The sequence below is a fragment of the Mus caroli genome, unplaced genomic scaffold (genome assembly GCF_978045245.1).
Source record: "Mus caroli unplaced genomic scaffold, Mus_caroli_1 scaffold_13, whole genome shotgun sequence".
NCBI lineage: Eukaryota > Metazoa > Chordata > Mammalia > Rodentia > Muridae > Mus > Mus caroli.
Genome location: NW_028227268.1, coordinates 64,528,123 through 64,552,863, shown reverse-complemented (window position 1 = coordinate 64,552,863; position 24,741 = coordinate 64,528,123). Strand labels below are relative to the sequence as shown.

The following is a 24,741-nucleotide window of genomic DNA, read 5'->3' as shown; positions in this document are numbered from 1 at the left end:
CAATTTTATATATCCTTTTTTTTAGGAGAGATCAGAATAAAGCAAACTTAGACAAGGAAAAGACTGAAAAATTAAATACTGAAATGGAGGCAATAGAAAAGGGATTGGAAAATCGTGACTCAGAACGAAGGATCTTCAGAGGAATCCAATCCGGAGTCTATGGCACCACCTTGTGCTGAAATTACAAAATGGCAGTCCATAGAAATACTAAATGAAGAGGCTCCAGCTATAAACCAACATAATCAGACTAGACATATGGATATTGTCAAGGACCAGTTACTAAATGAGGGTCTGTATGCTGAATTAAGAACATACATTATATTTAATGAAGTCACCTTAGTGCAATGCCATACAATAGCTTATGTGTTTCATTTTGTAGAGTTTGAAATTTTAAAATGTCATACAGTTGATGCACGTTCAGAGTTCCAAGGGGCTTCTGCCTTGAACTCTGAAAAGTATGATTCTGATATTGCACATTTTTCTGGAGGTGATGGCTATCTTGGAGATGCCTTTAAAGACTGAAGCTGATAATGCTTCAAAATATGTATCCATTAGAATTCGACAACTTTTTAGACATTATGTCATAGAACATCTTACAGATGTATTTTACAATCCTTCAGGTCAATAAATGTAAAAAGATCAACTACACTTTACAGGAAATGCTCATAGAACAAAAGTGATCTCCCAGAGATAGATTAAATAGATAGATTAGATAGATTATTGACTTTAACAATTTTAAATGTCAATGAGACAGTTGTTGAAATACACTGGATTTTTGAAAGGACTGATGATTAGATCAGCTTGCCTTAACTTCAGAATGGAAGGAGGGAAATGTGTTGTGGAAGAGGTTGCCCTTGTTTCCACAAGAGAAAGAAACTATGTATTGCATCAAAATTAATAAAGATTAGATTTGAGTGGGGAGACCTTCTGAAAATCTTGGCAGCAGACATGAGGGAAGAAATCAAGAACAACAAAATAGGTAAAGTATATGCTGATCCATCTACGTGGGAACAGCTCTGAGATTGCTGAGACATGAAAGTGTCTCTGTATAGCCAATAAATATAGTATAGAACCCTCAAGACTTAGCATGCCAGCCTTTCCTATGGCATGGATGGAAACTTTTATTACATATTGAACATATTGTCCAAATAGACTTATAAAGTTTGATTTATTTTTCCTGCTTGAACACAGAGCAAAGAGTCACCTGTAGATGATTTGTGCACACCACGTGTCCCATACATAATGCAGAGATATATGTTATATTTGAAAGTTTATATGTTTGCAGAGTGAAAGGATCAGGCACCAAAGAAAACAAGACAAGTAGCTCAGGTGATCCGACCTTACAAATGGCCTCAAATGCTGTTTCCTCCAGAATCTGCATCAACGTTAGTTAATAGAGCTAGCTAGCTATTCCAGCATCAGAAACTGTTCCACTCAGGACTTCAACACTACACTTTACCAGCACAGAGAGACTGAACAGCAAATGATGCAGTTAGTTCTAGGACTTGGCCAATATCCTAGTTTTCGTAGGGCCCCCCAAAAGAACATCACCCTCAGGAAGCAATTTTAAGAGAACAATGCCCCAATGATTTATGACTTGTTTGTGCTTTGTAACAACCCATGAGACTTTGGAAGATGTCATTGGGAGAAACCTGAACCCATGTTCCTGAGCCATGGTCATTCATATTTGGCTCAAGAATAAGTGATTCCTCATGTCCTTAAATAGAAGCTGTGTTAGGTTTTGAGGGATATATTTATATGCAAATACAGCTACACTGACAATTTGGAAACCTTGGGGTTAATTGTACTATTCAGATCCAAATATCTTTTAACCCTTATTTTTACTATATCATAAGATGGGAGCTGAAGGGAGAAAACTGCATCTTGATCTCTAGTCACCTCTGGTTAATGTTGTCAACTACTTTTCTTACATCTCTCTCTATGCTTTATCAGTTGAACAGATCATGACCATTTATTGCTCCATATGATGTAATTTCAAATGATAAGACCTTTGTACCATGAAATTAAACAGTCATTATCAACTTCATAAAATGTAACAGTGGCAGAATGCAAATAAGATTTATGAATGGACAAGAAGTATATCAATGAAGAAATTTTCAGATTAGAGAAATAGTTCTGCAAAAAGGAATGAATATGAAATGAGGCATGATGGATCAGCAATAACATCAGCCTGAGACTTGGATCAACAGATGTGTAGAGTCAAGGAAGAGAAATATGCATTACAGCTTACTTTACTGTTTCTTGGAAGACGGTGCTTACACCTAACAGTTTCTTCATAGCCTCTGTGACATTCTTATTCCTAAAACTGTAGATTAGTGGGTTCAACAGAGGGGTGACTATGGTGTAAAAAACAGATGCCACCATGTCCTTCTCAGGGGTATGGAGGGAGGCAGGGAGCATGTAGGTATAGACAGCAGCGCCATAGAAGAGGGTGACCACAGTCATGTGGGAGGAGCAGGTGGCAAGGGCCTTCTTCCTGCCCTCTGCTGAGTTCATCCTGAGAACAGTGAGGAGGATGGATGAATAGGAGCCTGAAATGACTGTCACAGGAATGAGAAGCATAAGCACACAGCACACATACATGAGGGTCTCATAGAGCCAGGTGTCTGAGCAGGAGAGCTTTGTCACAGCAGGGACCTCACAGAAGAAGTGATGGATCTCCCGAGATCCACAGAATGGGAAGGTCATGGTGACAGGGGTGAACATGAAGCCATCCAAGGATCCCAGGACCCAACAGACAGATATCATCAGGAGACAAACCCTGTAGTTCATGAGGACAGGATACCGAAGTGGATGGCAGATGGCCACATAGCGGTCATAGGACATGGCAGCCAGAAGGAAATATTCTGACCCTGCTAGTGTCACATAGAGAAACATCTGCATCCCACAGGCAGCAGCTGAGATCTTGTGGCTCCCCAGAGCCTGGTCCATGAGCATCTTGGGCACAGTGACAGAAATGTACATCATGTCCATGAGGGACAGCTGACTGATAAAAAAGTACATGGGTGTGTGGAGGTGGGTGTCAGAGAGTATCAGCAGGATCAGGAGGGCGTTCCCAGTCAAGGCCATCAGGAGAACCACAAATATGACCACAGCAAGCAGGGCAGGGTGTTCAGATTGACTGAAGAGTCCCACCAGGGTGAAATCTGACTGTCCAGTGTAGTTGTTCATCCAGGTGGTGAGGTCCATGGGTGTCTCCTATGCAACCAAGAATGTTTTGGTTTTAGTGTCATAGAAATAAGTGATCAGTGATTTATGCCTCAGCCTGTCTGTGCTAAGTTCTCTTGGCCTGAAAATCTAAGGACTACAAATTACACATAATTCAACCGATTTTTTTTAAGCTTAGAATTTACATCATTTTCAGATGCATTGGTGATTCAGGGTAAATTTTCCATAGTCCAAAGTCATGAACTTTCCTTATGACAGATAATGTCCTCCTGAGAAATGCTGTCCCATACTAATCCAAATCTGGATTCAGTGGCAAAAAAATTCAAAATCAAAATTATTTTGAAAATTTGGTTTTAACATATGAAATAAGCCTTGGCCTTTATGGTTTGAGGATGCAATCAGTATCTTCAAGACTGAGGTATAGTTCATATAAAAACATTTTAAAATAATAATTTAAAGGAGAAATTTCAACCAGGTGATCCTCCTCAGTCCCCAGGATCTGGAGACTCTGAGAGTTTCTGTGCTGCCTGGAGGAAGCCTCACCTTTACACAAGAAGGACCGATGCTCAGAACCCTAAGAGGCTTGGGGAAAGAACCCAATAAACAGCCAAATACTGCTACCAGTCAAGCCACTGTCATTCAACCTAGCAGTCCTCCATCTGCTCTACCTAAAATAATGCTACTGAAGTTGATGGTGGTAGTGATGATGACGGCGATGGTGACGGTGATAACTTTGCCTTCTGATTTTTCCAACGTTAAATAAAGCAAAACAATATACTTTTTTTCAGTATCCCAAGATAAAAATGGAGGAGACTGTGCCTACACAGGCACACACACTGTTAGAGAGTTAAAGACTCACTATCCTGGATAGCCATTTCAGAGATGGCTAATATTACTGCATTGTTCCCTCTACCCCACACTCATAGGCAGCCTCTGTGTTAGATGCTGAGACAAATCTAGGGACATATGAACAACCTTGTGTGCACTAAACTAGGTGAGTGTCCAGCTATGCTGGGAAAATAAGTGAATGCAAATTAAGTTGGATGGTTTCAGTAGGTACCACACAGTAAGAAACAGCGTCCCACAAAATGTTTCCATCCTTTATGACCAGGCTCCCAGGTGGGGAGAAAAATCACATTTCTAGTTAAGACAACCACCACAGGGTCGACATAACACACATGCCAAAAAAGTGGACTGTCTCTTAAAACTTCAACGGTGATTTTTTTCAAGTCCTACACTCATTTCCATAATTATTTACAAAATAAAAGGTCCATATTAAGACATTGAACAGAGCCGGGCGGTGGTGGCACACTCCTTTAATCCCAACACTTGGGAGGCAGAGGCAGGCAGATTTCTGAGTTCGAGGCCAGCCTGGTCTACAGAGTGAGTTCCAGGACAGCCAGGGCTACACTGAGAAACCCTGTTTCAAAAACAAAAAACAAAAAGACATTGAACAGTAAAATATGTAATAAATGCTCCAACCTACATGTATAGTTAAAAATCATGAATCTGACTAGCTATGGCACTGAAAACCACTCAGAGTACCAGAGGATGAACCAGTTTAAAATGTTATCAGCCCTGGAAAACACACCCAGCTCCCACCCCCAGCACTTTCCAATTTGTAACAATAAAACCCATTTTAAAAACTAAAACTTAAATGACTTCCTTTAAGACTTTTGTCCAGGGCAAAGCCACACAATTTTCTGGCAAGATATTTAGACCTACTTTTAGCCATTCTGAAATAAAGCTGTTTGCTGGTAATCCCACTTAAATCTAAAGCTTTCCCCATCTTTCTAGCTGTAAGTGATGCTGAACCTAACCCGAAAAACCTTTAACTGTGCCTTTGGTTAGGTTGCCTGACCAACGGTTTATTTTGAGGTTTTATTCCTTGTGACTAGCCTACAGTTTCAAGACCCCTAACACCCCTGAAATGATGAGGAGACATTCCTGACGTATAACCAGGTGTGGCTATAAGCACCCAGCAAGTCTGTGAGAACTAGGAACCTACGAGGCAACTTGCACCAAGGACACAGTGCACAGCTCTTGGGTTAACAGTCTTTTGGCTTTGTGCATTTGGGCAGTTGACAATACAGCCAAAAGATGGAATAAAATTTTGATAAAGCAAAATATGTCATCACTTAAAACTGTTTTGCAAAAGAAGTCACCATGTTATTTATAGAGTCCCTGTCCTGTAGTTCACTCTTAAGGAAAATGGCTATTAAATGACCTCTACTTCCCTGATGCTGAAAACTACTGGCAAAGCTTTTATACAATGAATCTGGAATTATAAAACTCACTGTCTCTAACGTCTTCCCATACAAACAGATCATCCTAAGGCCTTCTGAGTTCCTCTCCTAAATCCAGGAATGGGAAGGAGTCAACTTTCCTTGTGTAAAGATAAACACTGAAACGTACTATCTCAGCAGAGTTTTACATGACATTATATATGTAAAATTAAGTAAAATTTTCCCTTAATTAAGTCTTCCAATATCTTTATTGGAAGGTCATGCATTGCATCATTTATTGTATTTGCAATCACTGTGCAGTTACTTTTGTGGAAACACTGTCTGCATTTTATACTACAAAAAACCCCCTAAAAATTGCTTTAGGAATGTGGAGAAATATCCAACTTAAATAGTGTAACGAATGCACCATAGTTACTGCAGCCTGCAGCCATTTCTGCATTTCCCATGTTTCTTCAATAACTATCCTGTCTGATTACACACAATATAAAGAGCAAATGTGAAAAACAGACATGTACATATACCTCTAAACTCTTATCGAGAATACCCTGTTGGCATGGGATAGCAGTCATAGGTGTAGCAGCCGCAGTAGCAGGATATGCAGATGCCTGTCAGTGCATACCATTGTGCATATTTGTAATATTACTTCCATGTTGCTGAGTGCTATCATAATCGTTCTGGTAAATCCCAGTTGGATTACCAGTTCTAAAACTGGTCTGTATGTGAGCAGTTACAAAATTACTTCCAAAGCTCCCATTGGTGTGATTTGCAGCACTGTAAACATTTTGAGTTTTAGCCCCCAAATCTCTTAGAAGAGAGATTTTTAAAGGGATCTCTATTTATTTATGTGTTTGTTTATTTATTTACTTATCATTTCTGAACTAGCAGATAGTACATTTTGGTAAGTATAAGCAGTAGGAAGGAAAAGAAATTTCTGCTTTCTGAGTTGTTAGCAATATTTTTAACTAGGGATTGTTGGGACAGAAATCACAACTCTTAGGAAGATTTTACATCAACACCAGGACTCTAAAAATTAAAAAAATGAAAGAAAACCTGAGACTGAGGTCCTTAAAATGTCATATACTACCAAAGTTGCTGATGGAGCAGAGAACACAGTAAGGTTCTTGTTGCCTTCACATAAATGCCAGACGGATCTGAGACCTATGGCAGGAGATGGGAGAGACAGAGACTGAAAATAGACAGGAAGATAGGAAGAAACAATGTAAATTTCTATTTTGCAAAGGAGTATGAAAGAAACTTAGTTTTATTAAAAATTTAAATCTTTTAAAGTTCACTTACTATTTTCCTGCTGACCTAGTATTTAGTTTAGACACAGTGAACAAAGGAAGCCACAGTCATGAACACCTTCTGCTGTCTGAGTGGAGGTCAGGAGGCAGGTGAGGGGCAGGAGGTGTGCTGGGAAGGTCAGAGCCTCTGTTAAGTGGGGACCACTGGCATCACTGTCCCCAGGCAGCACTGAGATCAGGAATGTGGTGTCTGCAGAAGGCAAGGGATTGGGAGCTGTGTTGTCCTTACCCATGCTGTGCCATCTGATGTCCTGTGGACAGCTTGGTGCATCGTTAACCTTTTGTATTACTAACAGTGAAGGCAGAGAAATGACAGAGCAGCATCCCAAGCCAGAAGCATCCCTGAGCCACCCTGGTGCTTCCATAGGACTCAGCATCTTTTCTTCTTTTAGAGAAGAGAAGCTTGGGGTCTCAGGCGTCTGCCTCACTTCACAGAACCATTGACAGAATGAGTGCTTGCCCTGTGAATAAGCACAGAGTGGGCACCTGCCTGGGTTCTTTGAGAAACATTACTTCTGCAGAAAGGTATAGTTTTATTTTTGATCACTCATTGTGTGCTTCATATGACGAAACATGAATAAAATTAAGTCCATTGTTTTTGCATTATTGTAACCCTCAAAATTACCCACACTTGAAATTAAATAAACCACCCAAAAGACAATTTTGAAACAAATACATTATCCTATGAATACTTAAAAATGCAGATGGAAGTTTGGGTGTGGTGCAATGGACTAAAACAATCCTAGTACTTGTGAGAGTGAGGCAGGAGGATTACCAATATAATCTAGGCAAGACTGTGTGTGTGTGTGTGTGTGTGTGTATGGAATACATATTACTTTATTCATAACATGGAAAAGATTCTCAGTAAGGAAGCACTAAGGGGAAACTTTACGAAGATCCTGGGTGTGCTAGCGCACAGCTTTATCCCCAACACTGGGAGGCAAAGGCATGGAGATCTCTGTGTTTGAAGCCAGCCTGGTCTGCAGACTGAGTTCCAAGATAGCTAGGGATACACAGAGAAAGAGAAACCTTGTGTCAAAAACCCAAAAATGAAGAGGAGGAGGCCAAATTTCTTTTCTCTCAATAATAAATAAGGCAGCAAAGAATAAAGGATAAAAGAGATTGTGTAAGGAAGGAACAGACTGTCTAGTGACCACCCTGTGCTGTGCAGACTCTCCTGTAAAGTCGACTCACCTTCAGATGCAGCTGCAGTCTGGGACACACTGGGCAAGAGGCAGAAGCTGCTTAAGTGCACAAGGAACAGGAGGCACGTTACATCATACCTGGCTGAACTCTGCTCATTATCAGGTTAAGATTTTTGTTGATAACTCCCTTCTGGGATTTTAAATAATAATGTAACCAGGAGAGTTAGGGATCTTAAGAGGATCCTAAGAGAGTTAGGGATCCTCTGCCATAGATTTATTTACCTTTCAGTGTTGTTATAATGGAAAAATCATAACCAACATTAAAAATATCCATGAATATCAGCATCATAAATAATAATTAGCCCCAACATGAGTCAGTTATTGTATGTCCATGACTTTGTTCACTACACAACTCTCTCTCTGTCTCTGTCTCTCTCTGTGTCTCTCTCTCCCTCTCTCTACCCTCTTCTCTCTGTGTTCATCTAAACTTCCAGCTGCCTTCATAGGCATGCACTTGGAAGCTTGGGTTTCAGTTACTATATTATAAACACAGGCTAACCAGGAGCACTCATCCCTGCTGTGCCATCTTGTCCTCTCCCCACCCCATCATTCCTGGGTCCTGCTGTCAGTCACAAACCATATTCTTTAGAGCTGCTATCAGTGTAAATGTTTGTTTCATTTTAATCAGAGACCTGTAAGTTACAGAACAATCTATAAATGCAAATGGCTTAAATGAAAATGTAAAGTTTGATATTACTATCAGCTGAACAAAAGTCACACCCTTTGTGTCGTTTAGGTACAACCATAACTGTAGCTTCATAGGACAAATTGGGTAGTATTCCTTCTGTTTCTCTTTTGTGAAAGAGTTTGACGATTTTTTGTCAGTAAGTCTTCCTTGAAGGTCTGATAGAATTCTGCACTAATCCCATCTGGTCATTGAGAGGCTTTTAATGACTGCTGTTATTTCTTAGGGGTTAGGACACTGTTTGCATGGTTTATCTGTTTCTGATTTAACTTTGGCACCTGCTATCTGTCTAGAAAATTGTCCATTTCAACCAGATTTTCCAGCTTTGTTGAGGATAGGCTTTTGTAGTAGGATCTAATGATTTTTTGAATTTCCTCAGCTTCCCCTGTTATTTCTCCCTTTTCATTTCTGATTTTATTCATTTGGATACTTTCTCTGTGCCCTCTGGTTAGTCTGGTTAAAGGTTTATCTATCTTGTTAATTTTCTCAAAGAACAAGCTCCTGGTTTTGTTGATTCTTTGTATAGTTTTTTTTTTTTTAATTTGGTTGATTTCAGCCCTGAGTTTGATCATTTTCTGCCATCTACTCCTCTTGTGTGTATTTGCTTCTTTTTGTTCTAGAACTTTCAGATGTGCTGTTAAGCTGCTAAGTGCATGCTCTCTCCAGTTTCTTTTTGGAGGCACTCAGAGCTATGAGTTTTCCTCTTACCACTGCTTTCAATGGGTCCCATAAGTTTTGGTATGATGCGCCTTTATTTTCACTAAAGTCTAAAGCCTTTAATTTCTTTCTTAATTTCTTCTTGACCAAGTTATCATTGCTTAGAGTGTTATTCAGCTTCCATGTGTGTGTGTGTACTTTCCGTTGTTTTTGTTGGTATTTAAGAGCAGCCTTAGTCTGTGATGATCTGATAGGATACATGGGATTATTCCAATCTTCTTGTAATTGTTGAGGCCTCCTTTGTGGCCAATTATATGGTCAATTTTGAAGAAGGTACCATGAGGTGCTGAGAAGAACGTATATTCTTTTGCTTTAGAATGAAATGTTCTGTAGATATCTGTTAAATCCATTTGTTTCATAACTTCTGTTAGTTTCACTGTGTCTCTGTTTAGATTCTGTTTCAATGATCTGTCCATTGCTGAGAGTGGGGTGTTGAAGTCTCCCACTATTATTGTGTGCTTTGAGTTTTAGTAAAATTTCTTATATTCATTTGGGTGCCCTTGCATTTGGAGCATAGATGTTCAGAATTGAGAGTTCATCTTGGTAGATTTTCCTTTGACCAGTATGGTGTGTCCTTCCTTATCTTTTTTTGATAACTTTGGGTTGGAAGTTGATTTTATTCAATATTAGAATGGCTACTCCAGCTTGTCTCTTGGGACCATTTGCTTGGAGAATTATTTTCCAACCTTTTACTCTGAGGTAGTGTCTGTCTTTGTCACTGAGGTGATTTCCTGTATGCAGCGAAATGCTGGGTCCTGTTTATGTATCCAGTCTGTTAGTCTATGTCTTTTTATAGGGGGACTTGAGTCCATTGATGTTAAGGAAAAGTGATTGTTGCTTCCTTTTTTTTTGTTGTTAGAGGAGGAATTATGTATGTGTGGCTATCTTCTTTTGGGTTTGTTGAAAGAAGATTGCTTTCTTGCTTTTTCTATGGTGTAGTTTCCTTCCTTGTGTTAGAATTTTCCAAGAAAGAGAACTTCAGACCAATTTCCCTAATGAATATCAATACAAAAATACTCAATACAATTCTCAGAAATCAAATCCAAGAACACATCAAACCAATCATCCCTCATGGTCCAGTAGGTTTCATCCCAGGGATTCAGGGATGGTTCAATATATGGAAATCCATCAACAGAATCCACTATATAAACAAACTCAAAGGAATAAAACTCCACATGTTCATCTCATTAGATGCCGAGAAAGTATTTGACAAAATTCAACAAAGTTCATGGGAAAAATCTTGGAAAGATCAGGAATTCAAGGCCCATACCTGAACATAGTAAAAGCAATATACAGCAAACCAGTAGCCAACATCAAACTAAATGGAGAGAAACTTGAAGCAATCCCACTAAAATCAGGGACTAGACAAGGTGGCCCACTCTCTCCCTACCTACTCAGTATAGTACTTGACGGTCTAGCCAGAGCAATTAGACAACAAAAGGAGGTCAAGGGGATACAAATTGGAAAGGAAGAAGTAATAATTTTCACATGATATGATAGTATACTTAAGTGACCCCAGAAATTCCACCACAGAACTCTTAAACCTGCTAAACAACTTCAGCAAATTGGCTGGTTATAAAATTAACTCAAACAAATCAGTAGCCTTCCTCTACTGAAAGGATAAACAGACTGAGAAAGAAATTAGGGAAACTACACCCTTCACAATAGTCACAAATAATATAAAATACCTTGGTGTGACTCTAACCATGCATGTGAAAGATCTGTATGACAAGAACTTCAAGTCTATGAAGAAAGAAATTGAAGAAGATCTCACAAGATGAAAAGATCTCCCATGCTCATGGATTGTCATGATTAATATAGTAAAAATTGCTATCTTGCCGAAAGCAATCTACAAATTCAATGTAATCCCCATCAAAATTCCAACTCAATTCTTCATAGAGTTAGAATTAGCAATTTTCAAATTCATCTGAAATAACAAAAAAAACCTAGGATATGAAAAACTATTCTCAACAATAAAAGAACTTCTTGGGGAATCAACATCCCTGACCTCAAGCTGTATTGCAGAGCTATAGTGATAAAAACTGCATGGTATTTGTATAGTGACATGCAGGAAGATCAATGAAATAGAATTGAAGACCCAGAAATGAACCCACAGACCTGTGATCACTTGATCTTGGACGGATCTAAAGCCATCCAGTGGGAGAAAGACAGCATTTTAAACAAATGCAACTGGCAATCAACATGTAGAAGAATGCAAATTGATCCATTCTTATCTCCCTGTACAAAGCTCAAGTCCAAATGGATCAAGGACCTTCACACAAAACCACATACACTGAAACTAACAGAAGAGAAAGTGGGGAAGAGTCTCTAACTCATGGGCACAGGGGAAATTTTCCTGACCAGAACACCAATGACTTTTGCTCTAAGATCAAGAATTGACAAATGGGACCTCATAAAATTGCAAAGTTTCTGTAAGGCAAAAGACACTGTCAATAGGACAAAATGGCAACCAATAGATTGGGAAAAGATCTTTACCAACCCTACATCTGATGGAGGGCTAATATCCAATATATACAAAGAAGTCAAGAAGTTAGATTCCAGAGAATCAAATAACCCTATTAAAAATGGGGTACACACCAACCAATGAGTACTCATGGAGGGACCCATGGTTCTGGCCCTATATGTGGTAGAGGATGGCCTTGTTGGCATCAGTGGGAGGAGAGTTACTTGGGCCTGAGGGTGTTTGACGCCCCAGTGTAGAGGAATGCCACAGTGGGAAGATGGGATTGGGTGGGTGGAGGAGCACCTTCATAGAGGTAGGGGGAGGGAGGATGGGATAGGGGGCTTCAGAAGGGGAGACCTGGAAAGGGAAAACATTTGGAATGTAAATAAAGAAAATACCCAATAAAAAAAAAGAGAAAGGTTAAATGATTCTAATAAAAAAATGTGATACAGAGCTAAACAAAGAACTTTGTTATTTAAGTTTTAATATTTTTATTACATATTTTCCTCAATTACATTTCCAATGCTATCCCAAAAGTCACCCATAGCGCCCCCCACTTCCCTACCCACCCATTCCCATTCTTTTGGCCCTGGCATTCCCCTATATTGGGGCATATAAAGTTTGCAAGTCCAATGGGCCTCTCTTTCCATTGATGGCCGACTAGGCCATCTTTCGATACATATGCAGCTAGAGACAAGAGCTCCGGGGTTCTGGTTAGTACATCATGTTGTTCCAACAATAGGGTTGCAGATCCCTTAACTCCATGGGTACTTTCTCTAGCTTCTCCATTGGGAGCCCTGTGATACATCCAATAGCTGACTGTGAACATCCACTCCTGTGTTTGCTAGGCCCCGGCATCGTCTCACAAGAGACAGCTATATTTGGGTCCTTTCAGCAAAATCTTGCTAGTGTATGCAATGGTGTCAGCGTTTAGAGGCTGATTATGGGATGGATCCCTGGATACGGCAGTCTCTAAATGGTCCATCCTTTCATCACAGCTACAAACTTTGTCTCTGTAACTCCTTCCCTGGGTGTTTTGTTCCCAATTCTAAGAAGGGGCACAGTGTCCACACTTTGGTCTTCATTCTTCTTGAGTTTCATGCGTTTAGCAAATTGTATCTTATATCTTGGGTATCCTAAGTTTTGGGCTAATATCCACTTATCAGTGAATACATATTGTGTGAGTTCTTTTGTGATTGTGTTACTTCACTCAAGATGATGCCTTCCAGGTCCATCCATTTGGCTAGGAATTTCATAAATTCATTCTTTTTAATAGCTGAGTAGTACTCCATTGTGTAAATGTACCATAATTTCTGTATCCATTCCTCTGTTGAGGGACATCTGGGTTCATTCCAGCTTCTGGCTATTATAAATAGGGCTGCTATGAACATAGTGGAGCATGTGTCCTTCTTACCGGTTGGGACATCTTCTGGATATATGCCCAGGAGAGGTATTGCTGGATCCTCCGGTAGTACTATGTCCAATTTTCTGAGGAACCGCCAGACTGATTTCCAGAGTGGTTGTACAAGCTTGCAATCCCACCAACAATGGAGGAGTGTTCCTCTTTCTCCACATCCTCGCCAGCATCTGCTGTCACCTGAATTTTTGATCTTAGCCATTCTGACTGGTGTGAGGTGGAATCTCAGGGTTGTTTTGATTTGCATTTCCCTGATGATTAAGGATGTTGAACATTTTTTCAGGTGCTTCTCTGCCATTCGGTATTCCTTAGGTGAGAATTCTTTGTTCAGTTCTGAGCCCCATTTTTTAATGGGTTTATTTGACTTTCTGGAGTCCACCTTCTTGAGTTCTTTATATATGTTGGATATTAGTCCCTTATCTGATTTAGGATAGGTGAAGATCCTTTCCCAATCTGTTGGTGTTTTTTTTTGTCTTATTGATGGTGTCTTTAGCTTTGCAGAAGCTTTGCAGTTTCATGAGGTCTCACTTGTCAAATCTCGTTCTTACAGCACAAGCCATTACTGTTCTATTCAGGAATTTTTCCCCTGTGCCCATATCTTCAAGGCTTTTCCCCACTTTCTCCTCTATAAGTTTCAGTGTCTCTGGTTTTATGTGAAGTTCCTTGATCCACTTAGACTTGACCTTAGTACAAGGACATAGGGATGGATCGATTCGCATTCTTCTACATGTTAACAACCAGTTGTGCCAGCACCATTTGTTGAAAATGCTTTCTTTCTTCCATTGGATGTTTTTAGCTCCCTTGTCGAAGATCAAGTGAACGTAGGTGTGTGGGTTCATTTCTGGGTCTTCAATTCTATTCCATTGGTCTATTTGTCTGTCACTATACCAGTACCATGCAGTTTTTATCACAATTGCTCTGTAGTAAAGCTTTAGGTCCAGCATGGTGATTCCACCAGAGGTTCTTTTATCCTTGAGAAGAGTTTTTGCTATCCTAGGTTTTTTGTTATTCCAGATGAATTTGCAGATTGCACTTTCTAATTCGTTGAAGAATTGATTTGGAATTTTGATGGGGATTGCATTGAATCTGTAGATTGCTTTGGGCAAGATAGCCATTTTTACAATGTTGATCCTGCCAATCCATGAGCATGGGAGATCTTTCCATCTTCTGAGATCTTCTATAATTTCTTTCTTCAGAGACTTGAAGTTTTTATCATACAGATCTTTCACTTCCTTAGTTAGAGTCACGCCAAGATATTTTATATTATTTGTGACTATTGAGAAGGGTGTTGTTTCCCTAATTTCTTTCTCAGCCTGTTTATTCTTTGTGTAGAGAAAGGCCATTGATTTGTTTGAGTTAATTTTATATCCAGCTACTTCACCGAAGCTGTTTATCAGGCTTAGGAGTTCTCTGGTGGAATTTTTAGGGTCACTTATATATACTATCATATCATCTGCAAAAAGTGATATTTTGACTTCATCTTTTCCAATTTGTATCCCTTTGATCTCCTTTTGTTGTCGAATTGCTCTGGCTAGGACTTCAAGTACAATGTTGAATAGGTATGGAGAAAGTGGACAGCCTTGTCTAGTCCCTGATTTTAGAGGGATTGCTTCAAGCTTCTGACCATTTACTTTGATGTTGGCTACTGGTTTGCTGTAGATTGCTTTTATCATGTTTAGGTATGGGCCTTGAATTCCTGATCTTTCCAAGACTTTTATCATGAATGGGTGTTGGATCTTGTCAAATGCTTTTTCGGCATCTAACGAGATGACCATGTGGTTTTTGTCTTTGAGTTTGTTTATATACTGGATTACGTTGATGGATTTCCGTATATTGAACCATCCCTGCATCCCTGGGATGAAACCTACTTGGTCAGGATGGATGATTGTTTCGATGTGTTCTTGGATTCGGTTAGCAAGAACTTTATTGAGGATTTTTGCATCAATATTCATAAGGAATATTGGTCTGAAGTTTTCTATCTTTGTTGGGTCTTTTTGTGGTTTAGGTATCAGAGTAATTGTGGCTTCATAGAATGAGTTGGGTAGAGTACCTTCTGTTTCTAATTTGTGGAATAGTTTGTGAAGAACTGGGATTAGATCTTCTTTGAAGGTCTGATAGAACTCTGCACTAAACCCATCTGGTCCTGGGCTTTTTTTAGTTGGGAGACTATTAATGACTGCTTCTATTTCTTTGGGGGATATAGGGCTGTTTAGATCATTAACCTGATCTTGATTCAACTTTGGTACCTGGTATCTGTCTAGGAACTTCTCCATTTCATCCAGGTTCTCCAGTTTTGTTGAGTATAGCCTTTGGTAGAAGGATCTGATGGCATTTTGGATGTCTTCAGGATCTGTTGTTATGTCTCCTTTTTCATTTCTGATTTTGTTAATTAGGATGCTTTCCCTGTGCCCTCTAGTGAGTCTGGCTAAGGGTTTATCTATCTTGTTGATTTTCTCAAAGAACCAGCTCCTTGATTGGTTGATTCTTTGAATAGTTTTTCTTGTTTCCACTTGGTTGATTTCCCCCCTGAGTTTGATTATTTCCTGCCGTCTACTCCTCTTGGGTGAATTTGCTTCGTTTTGTTCTAGTGCTTTTAGGTATGTTGTCAAGCTGCTAATGTGTGCTCTCTCTAGTTTCCTTTTGGAGGCACTCAGAGCTATGAGTTTTCCTCTTAGAAATGCTTTCATTGCGTCCCATAAGTTTGGGTATGTTGTGGCTTCATTTTCATTGAACTCTAAAAAGTCCTTAGTTTCTTTCTTTATTCCTTCCTTGACCAAGGTATCATTGAGAAGAGTGTTGTTCAGTTTCCACGTGAAGGTTGGCTTTCTATTATTTATTTTGTTATTGAAGATCAGCCTTAGTCCATGGTGATCTGATAGGATGCATGGGACAATTTCAATATTTTTGTATCTGTTGAGGCCTGTTTTGTGACCAATTATGTGGTCAATTTTGGAGAAGGTACCATGAAGTGCTGAGAAGAAGGTATATCCTTTTGTTTTAGGATAGAATGTTCTGTAGCTATCTGCCAGATCCATTTGATTCATAATTTCTGTTAGTTTCACTGTGTCCCTCTTTAGTTTCTGTTTCCATGATCTGTCCATTGGTGAAAGTGGTGTGTTGAAGTCTCCCACTATTATTGTATGAGGTGCAATGTGTGCTTTGAGATTTACTAAAGTTTCTTTAATGAATGTGGCTGCCTTTGTATTTGGAGCATAGATATTCAGGATTGATAGTTCCTCTTGGAGGATTTTACCTTTGATGAGTATGAAGTGTCCCTCCCTGTCTTTTTAATGACTTTGGGTTGGAAGTCAATATTATCAGATATTCGAATGGCTACTCCAGCTTGTTTCTTCATGCCATTTGCTTGGAAAATTGTTTTCCAGCCTTTCATTCTGAGGTAGTGTCTATCTTTTTCTCTGAGATGATTTTCCTGTAAGCAGCAACATGTTGGGTCTTGTTTGTGTAGCCAGTTTGTTAGTCTATGTCTTTTTATCGGGGAGTTGAGTCCATTGATATTAAGAGATATTAAGGAAAAGTAATTGTTGTTTACTGTTATTTTTGTTGTTAAAGTTGGCATTCTGTTCTTGTGGCTGTCTTCTTTTAGGTTTGTTGAGGGATTACCTTCTTGTTGTTTCTAGGGCGTGGTTCCTATCCTTGTATTGTTTTTTTTTCTGTTATTATCCTTTGAAGGGCTGGATTCGTGGAGAGATAATGTGTGAATTTGGTTTTGTCGTGGAATACTTTGGTTTCTCCATCTATGTTAATTGAGAGTTTGGCTGGGTATAGTAGCCTGGGCTGGAATTTGTGTTCTTTTAGTGTCTGTATAACATCTGTCCAGGATCTTCTGGCTTTCATAGTCTCTGGTGAAAAATCTGGTGTAATTCTGATAGGCTTGCCTTTATATGTTACTTGGCCTTTTTCTCTTACTGCTTTTAGTATTCTATCTTTATTTAGAGCATTTGTTGTTCTGATAATTATGTCTCGGGAGGTATTTCTTTTCTGGTCCAGTCTATTTGGAGTTCTGTAGGCTTCTTGTATGTTCACGGGCATCTCTTTCTTTAGATTTGGGAAGTTTTCTTCTATAATTTTGTTGAAGATGTTTGCTGGTCCTTTGAGTTGAAAATCTTCATTCTCATTCACTCCTATTATCCGTAGGTTTGGTCTTCTCATTCTGTCCTGTATTTCTTGGATGTTTTGAGTTAGGATCTTTTTGCATTTTACATTTTCTTCGATTGTTGTGCTGATGTTCTCTATGGAATCTTCTGCACCTGAGATTCTCTCTTCCATCTCTTGTATTCTGTTGCTGATGATCGAATCTATGGTTCCAGATTTCTTTCCTAAGGTTTCTATCTCCAGCGTTGCCTCACTTTGGGTTTTCTTTATTGTGTCTACTTCCCTTTTTAGGTCTAGTATGGTTTTGTTCATTTCCATCACCTGTTTGGATGTGTTTTCCTGTTTTTCTTTAAGGACTTCTACCTGTTTGATTATGTTATCCTGTTTTTCTTTAAGGATTTGTAACTCTTTAGCAGTGTTCTCCTGCAATTCTTTAAGGGATTTTTGTGTTTCCTCTTTACTGTCTTCTACCTGTTTACCAGTGTTCCTTTGTATTTCTTTAAGTGTGTTATTAAAGTCCTTCTTGAAGTCCTCTACCATCATCATGAGATATGCTTTTAGATCCGTGTCTAGCTTTTCCGGTGTGTTGGGGTGCCCTGGACTGGGCGAAGTGGGAGTGTTGGGTTCTGATGATGGTGAGTGGTCTTGGTTTCTGTTAGTAAGATTATTACGTTTACCTTTCGCCATCTGGTAATCTCTGGGGTTAGTTGTTGTCGTTGTCACTGTTTAAAGATTGGAGCAGAAGCTGTGTTCCACTCACCAGCAGTCTCAAAATCCTGTGGAGGGGGTCGTGGGTAGCTGGCGGGTGTCAGTCGACCCTGTGCTCTAGCTACCCCAGTGCTGGTCCGGCCAGAAGAGCCTGTGGTCCTACTCAGGCCGGTTTTCTGCTTCCCTAACTAATGCAGTCTCAGGTCCCGCACGCAATTGGATTGGAGCAGAAGCTGTGTTCCACTCACCAGAAGTCTTAAGATCCTGTGGCGGGTGTTGTGGGTAGCTGGCGAGTGTCAGCCGACCATGCGCCCTAGCTATCCCTGTGCTTTTCTGACCGGAAGAGGCTTGTGGCCCTACTCAGGCCGGATTTCTGCCTCCCCAACCAAAGCAGTCTCAGGTCCCGCGTGATTGGACTGGAGCAGAAGGGGTGTTCCACTCACCAGCAGTCTCAAAATCCTGTGGCGGGGGTCGTGGGTAGCTGGCGGTGTCAGCCGACCCTGGGCTCTAGCTACCCCGGTGCTGGTCCGGCCGGAAGAGGCCTGTGGCCCTCGCTTCTATTTCTTTACGGGATATGGGACTGTTTAGATCCTTAACTTGATCCTGATTTAACTTTGGTACCTGGTATCTGTCTAGAAATTTTTCCATTTCGTCCAGTTTTGTTGAGTTTTCCAGTTTTGTTGAGTATAGCCTTTTGTAGAAGGTTCTGATGGTGTTTTGGATTTCTTCAGGATCTGTTGTTATGTCTCCCTTTTCATTTCTGATTTTGTTAATTAGGATGTTGTCCCTGTGCCCTCTAGTGAGTCTAGCTAAGGGTTTATCTATCTTGTTGATTTTCTCAAAGAACCAACTCCTCGTTTGGTTAATTCTTTGAATAGTTCTTCTTGTTTTCACTTGCTTGATTTCACCCCTGAGTTTGATTATTTCCTGCCATCTACTCCTCTTGGGTGAATTTTCTTCCTTTTTTTCTAGAGCTTTTAGATGTGTTGTTAAGCTGCTAGTGTGTGCTCTCTCCAGTTTCTTTTTGGAGGCACTCAGAGCTATGAGTTTCCGTCTTAGAAATGTTTTCATTGTGTCCCATAGGTTTGGGTATGTTGTGGCTTCATTTTCATTAAACTCTAAAAAGTCTTTAATTTCTTTCTTTATTCCTTCCTTGACCAAGGTATCATTGAGAAGAGTGTTGTTTAGTTTCCACGTGAATGTTGGCTTTCCATTATTTATGTTGTTTTTGAAGATCAGCCTTAGTCTATGGTGGTCTGATAGGATGCATGGGACAATTTCAATATTTTTGTATCTGTTGAGGCCTGTTTTGTGACCAATTATATGGTCAATTTTGGAGAAGGTCCCGTGAGGTGCTGAGAAGAAGGTATATCCTTTTGTTTTAGGATAAAATGTTCTGTAGATATCTGTTAAGTCCATTTGTTTCATAACTTCTGTTAGTTTCACTGTGTCCCTGTTTAGTTTCTGTTTCCACGATCTGTCCATTGATGAAAGTGGTGTGTTGAAGTCTGCCAGTATTATTGTGTGAGGTGCAATGTGTGCTTTGTGCTTTACTAAAGTGTCTTTAATGAATGTGGCTGCCCTTACATTTGGAGCATAGATATTCAGAATTGAGAGTTCCTCTCGGAGGATTTTACATTTGATGAGTATCAAGTGTCCCTCCTTGTCTTTTTTGATAACTTTGGGTTGGAAGTCGATTTTATTTGATAATAGAATGGCTACTCCAGCTTGTTTCTTCAGACTATTTGCTTGGAAAATTGTTTTCCAGCCTTTCACTCTGAGGTAGTGTCTGTCTTTTTCCCTGAGATGGGTTTCCTGTAAGCAGCAGAATGTTGGGTCCTGTTTGTGTAGCCAGTCTGTTAGTCTATGTCTTTTTATTGGGGAATTGAGTCCATTGATATTAAGAGACATTAAGGAAAAGTAATTGTTGCTTCCTTTTATTTTTGTTGTTAGAGTTGGCATTCTGTTCTTGTGGCTGTCTTCTTTTTGGTTTGTTGAGGGATTACTTTCTTGCTTTTTCTAGGGCGTGATTTCCGTCCTTGTATTGGTTTTTTTCTGTTATGATCCTTTGAAGGGCTGGATTCATGGAAAGATAATGTGTGAATTTGGTTTTGTCGTGGAATACTTTGGTTTCTCCATCTATGGTAATTGAGAGTTTGGCCGGGTATAGTAGCCTGGGCTGGCATTTGTGTTCTCTTAGTGTCTGTATAACATCTTTCCAGGCTCTTCTGGCTTTCATAGCCTCTGGTGAAAAGTCTGGTGTAATTCTGATAGGCCTGCCTTTATATGTTACTTGACCTTTCTCCTTTACTGCTTTTAATATTCTCTCTTTATTTAGTGTATTTGTTTTTCTGATTATTGTGTGTCGTGAGGAATTTCTTTTCTGGTCCAGTCTATTTGGAGTTCTGTAGGCTTCTTGTATGATCATGGGCATGTCTTTCTTTCGGTTTGGGTCGTTTTCTTCTATTAATTTGTTGAAGATATTTTCTGCCCCTTTAAGTTGAAAATCTTCATTCTCATCAACTCCTATTATCCGTAGGTTTGGTCTTCTCCTTGTGTCCTGTATTTCCTGGATGTTTTGAGTTAGGATCCTTTTGCATTTTGTATTTTCTTTGATTGTTGTGCCGATGTTCTCTATTAAATCTTCTGCACCTGAGATTCTCTCTTCCATCTCTTGTATTCTGTTGCTGATGATCGAATCTATGGTTCCAGATTTCTTTCCTAAGGTTTCTATCTCCAGCGTTGCCTCACTTTGGGTTTTCTTTATTGTGTCTACTTCCCTTTTTAGGTCTAGTATGGTTTTGTTCATTTCCATCACCTGTTTGGATGTGTTTTCCTGTTTTCCTTTAAGGACTTCTACCCGATTGGTTGTGTTTTCCTGTTTTCCTTTAAGGACTTGTAACTCTTTAGCAGTGTTCTCCTGTATTTCTTTAAGTGAGTTATTAAAGTCCTTCTTGATGTCCTCTACCATCATCATGAGATATGCTTTTAAATCCGGGTCTAGAATTTCGGTTGTGTTGGGGTGCCCAGGACTAGGTGGGGTGGGAGTACTGAGTTCTGATGATGGTGAGTGGTCTTGATTTCTGTTAGTAGGATTCTTACGTTTGCCTTTCGCCATCTGGTAATCTCTGAAGCTATCTGTTATAGTTGTCTCTAGTTCGAGCTTGTTCCTCAGGTGACTCTGTTAGCCTCTATCAGCAGACCTGGGAGGCTAGCTCTGTCCTTAGTTTCAGTGGTCAGAGTATTCTCTGCAGGCAAGCTCTCTTCTTGCAGGGAAGGTGCCCAGATATCTGGTGTTCAAACCTGCCTCCTGGCAGAAGTTGTGTTCCACTCACCAGAAGTCTTAGGATCCCATGGGGATTCCTGTGTTGGTCCTTGGGGGTGTCCGGAGATTCTGCTGGCAAGGCACCCCAGTGCTGGAGTGGATCGGAAGGGACTTGTGCCCCAGCTCAGGCCGGGTTATCTGCTTCCCTAGTTAATGCAGTCTCAGGTTCCACGCGATTTGATTGGAGCAGACGCTGTGTTCAACTCACCAGAGGCCTTAGGATCCCATGGGGAATCCTGTGTGGGTCCTTGCGGGTGTCCAGAGACTCCTCTGGCAAGGCACCCCGGTGCTGGAGTGGATCGGAAGGAACTTGTGCCCCTGCTCAGGCCAGGTTGTCTGCTTCCCTAGTTAATGCAGTCTCAGGTCCCGCGCGATTGGATTGGAACAGATGCTGTGTTCTACTCACCAGAGGTCTTAGGATCCCGTGGAGAATCCTGTGTGGGTCCTTGCAGGTATCCAGGCTCCGCTGGCAAGGCACCCCGGTTCTGGAGTGGAGGCCGCATTTCTTAACCCCCCTCTGTTTTACTATGAGGTGTTAAGCCGGAGACTGCAGCTTCTGGCCTCAGGAGCAACTCAGACAGGCATGTCAGCTACAGAAGCAAAGCGCTTTAGCCTCAAGAGAGGTGAATGTTTTATTATCATACAGCAGCTCTAAATATCCCTTAAGACCAAGTCTTACTCCTGTCGATGCTCTCCCACATATGCTTACTTTCAAGAGAGAACCAAGAGAGAAATGCCGGGGACTCCCCGAACCCACCCCACCCTACTCCTGCTCTGGTACCCAAATGCTGAGCAAGTCTGACAGATGAAACTAAGGAGAGATAACCAGCCATGTGGCAGACAGACTAGTTTAAACAGGTTAATTAAGTTAGGAGCGATATGGAGAACAAACCTAGCTTAAAGGCTAGGCATTTATTGATAAAATATGAGCCTCTGAGTCATTCGGGAATTGGGGCATGGATGGAAAAGCCCTCAGCTACAAATGGTATAAAAATGTAAGCGTTTTTTAAAATCCAAGCTTAGAACCTGAGAAAAAGCCCTGGGTGGAAAGGCAGGGAACAGGCATTTCCCAGAGCCAAAAGTAGTTTTCTAAGGTGGGGTGGAGTGGGGTGGTGGTGGGCATGGGGCGTTGGAGTGGGAAGGCTAAATCCCTTCAAGAGAGAGCAAACCAAAAGCCACAGTGCATGTCAGAGGCAAGAGTCTTTTAAGAGGAGGACCATTAGTTAACTCAGCTGGCATGGTGTTGGAGCCATGCCTCAGTTTCTCTGGCAAGGAGTTTTAGCACGTTTCCCAGGCAGGGCATTGAGACTGAGCTGCCTGGGCCCATTAGCCTGAGGAAAAAGCCTGCAATGACTTGGAGCCACAACAGGCAGTGGCATACTGTGGCCTGAAACCACTTTCCCAGAATGGGCAGAGGTTGGAGACAGGCCCAGCCCGATGTGGCAGGTCATGTGAGCCCGGAACTACTAGCCGGTGAAAACCTGCAGCCCTCTGGAGTTGGGGAGAGAGGGGTTCTGACCAGAGGGGGACGGAGCCTGGGTTGGCAGCCTGCTTGAGTAGCAGAGAGACTTGGCAGAAGCCTGCTACAGAAATGTAGAAATGATGGGTAAAGCTGAGAACTCAGAAGATTTGATATGACACTTGGGGACTCCTTAAGGACAAAGTTAGAAATTAAAAAGAAAAATACTTTCTGTATTTAAAAAATTGGAAAACTTGACACCATGCAAAAGGGTCTCATATAATTTTGCTACAATTATCAGCATAAAAAACATATGTAAAATAATGATTGCAATTTTATATATCCTTTTTGTAGGAGAGATGAGAATAAAGCAAACTTAGAGAAGGAAAAGACTGAAAAATTAAATACTGAAATGGAGGCAATAGAAAAGAGATTGGAAAATCGTGACTCAGAACGAAGGATCGTCATAGGAATCCAATCCGGAGTCTATGGCACCACCTTGTGCTGAAATTACAAAATGGCAGTCCATAGAAATACTAAATGAAGAGGCTCCAGCTATAAACCAACAAAATCAGACTAGACGTATGGATATTGTCAAGGACCAATTACTAAATGAGGGTCTGTATGCTGAATTAAGAACATACATTATATTTAATGAAGTCACCTTAGTGCAATGCCATACAATAGCTTATGTGTTTCATTTTGTAGAGTTTGAAAATTTAAAATGTCATACAGTTGATGCACATTCAGAGTGCCAAGGGGCTTCTGCCTTGAACTCTGAAAAGTATGATTCTGATATTGCACATTTTCTGGAGGTGATGGCTATCTTGGAGATGCCTTTAAAGACTGAAGCTGATAATGCTTCAAAATATGTATCCATTAGAATTCGACAACTTTTTAGACATTATGTCATAGAACATCTTACAGATGTATTTTACAATCCTTCAGGTCAATCAAATGTAAAAAGATCAACTACACTTTACAGGAAATGCTCATAGAACAAAAGTAATCTCCCAGAGATAGATTAAATAGATAGATTAGATAGATTATTGACTTTAACAATTTTAAATGTCAATGAGACAGTTGCTGAAATACACTGAATTTTTGAAAGGACTGATGATTAGATCAGCTTGCCTTAACTTCAGAATGGAAGGAGGGAAATGTGTTGTGGAAGAGGTTGCCCTTGTTTCCACAAGAGAAAGAAACTATGTATTGCATCAAAATTAATAAAGATTAGATTTGAGTGGGGAGACCTTCTGAAAATCTTGGCAGCAGACATGAGGGAAGAAATCAAGAACAACAAAATAGGTAAAGTATATGCTGATCCATCTACGTGGGAACAGCTCTGAGATTGCTGAGACATGAAAGTGTCTCTGTATAGCCAATAAATATAGTATAGAACCCTCAAGACTTAGCATGCCAGCCTTTCCTATGGCATGGATGGAAACTTTTATTACATATTGAACATATTGTCCAAATAGACTTATAAAGTTTGATTTATTTTTCCTGCTTGAACACAGAGCAAAGAGTCACCTGTAGATGATTTGTGCACACCACGTGTCCCATACATAATGCAGAGATATATGTTATATTTGAAAGTTTATATGTTTGCAGAGTGAAAGGATCAGGCACCAAAGAAAACAAGACAAGTAACTCAGGTGATCCGACCTTACAAATGGCCTCAAATGCTGTTTCCTCCAGAATCTGCATCAACGTTAGTTAATAGAGCTAGCTAGCTATTCCAGCATCAGAAACTGTTCCACTCAGGACTTCAACACTACACTTTACCAGCACAGAGAGACTGAACAGCAAATGATGCAGTTAGTTCTAGGACTTGGCCAATATCCTAGTTTTCGTAGGGCCCCCCAAAAGAACATCACCCTCAGGAAGCAATTTTAAGAGAACAATG

The 24,741-nt window shown here is 40.3% G+C and overlaps 1 protein-coding gene across 1 annotated transcript; it reads right to left on the bottom strand.

Moving 5' to 3' along the window:
- Positions 1-925: 925 nt before the first annotated feature.
- Positions 926-8,088, bottom strand: LOC110288536 (olfactory receptor 2T29-like). Its single transcript, XM_021154853.2, has 2 exons — positions 7,934-8,088; positions 926-3,219 (listed from the first exon to the last, which is right to left on the bottom strand). Exon 2 carries the CDS (start codon positions 3,208-3,210, stop codon positions 2,248-2,250), a length of 963 nt encoding a protein of 320 aa, XP_021010512.2. The 5' UTR covers positions 3,211-3,219; positions 7,934-8,088; the 3' UTR covers positions 926-2,247.
- Positions 8,089-24,741: the final 16,653 nt, after the last annotated feature.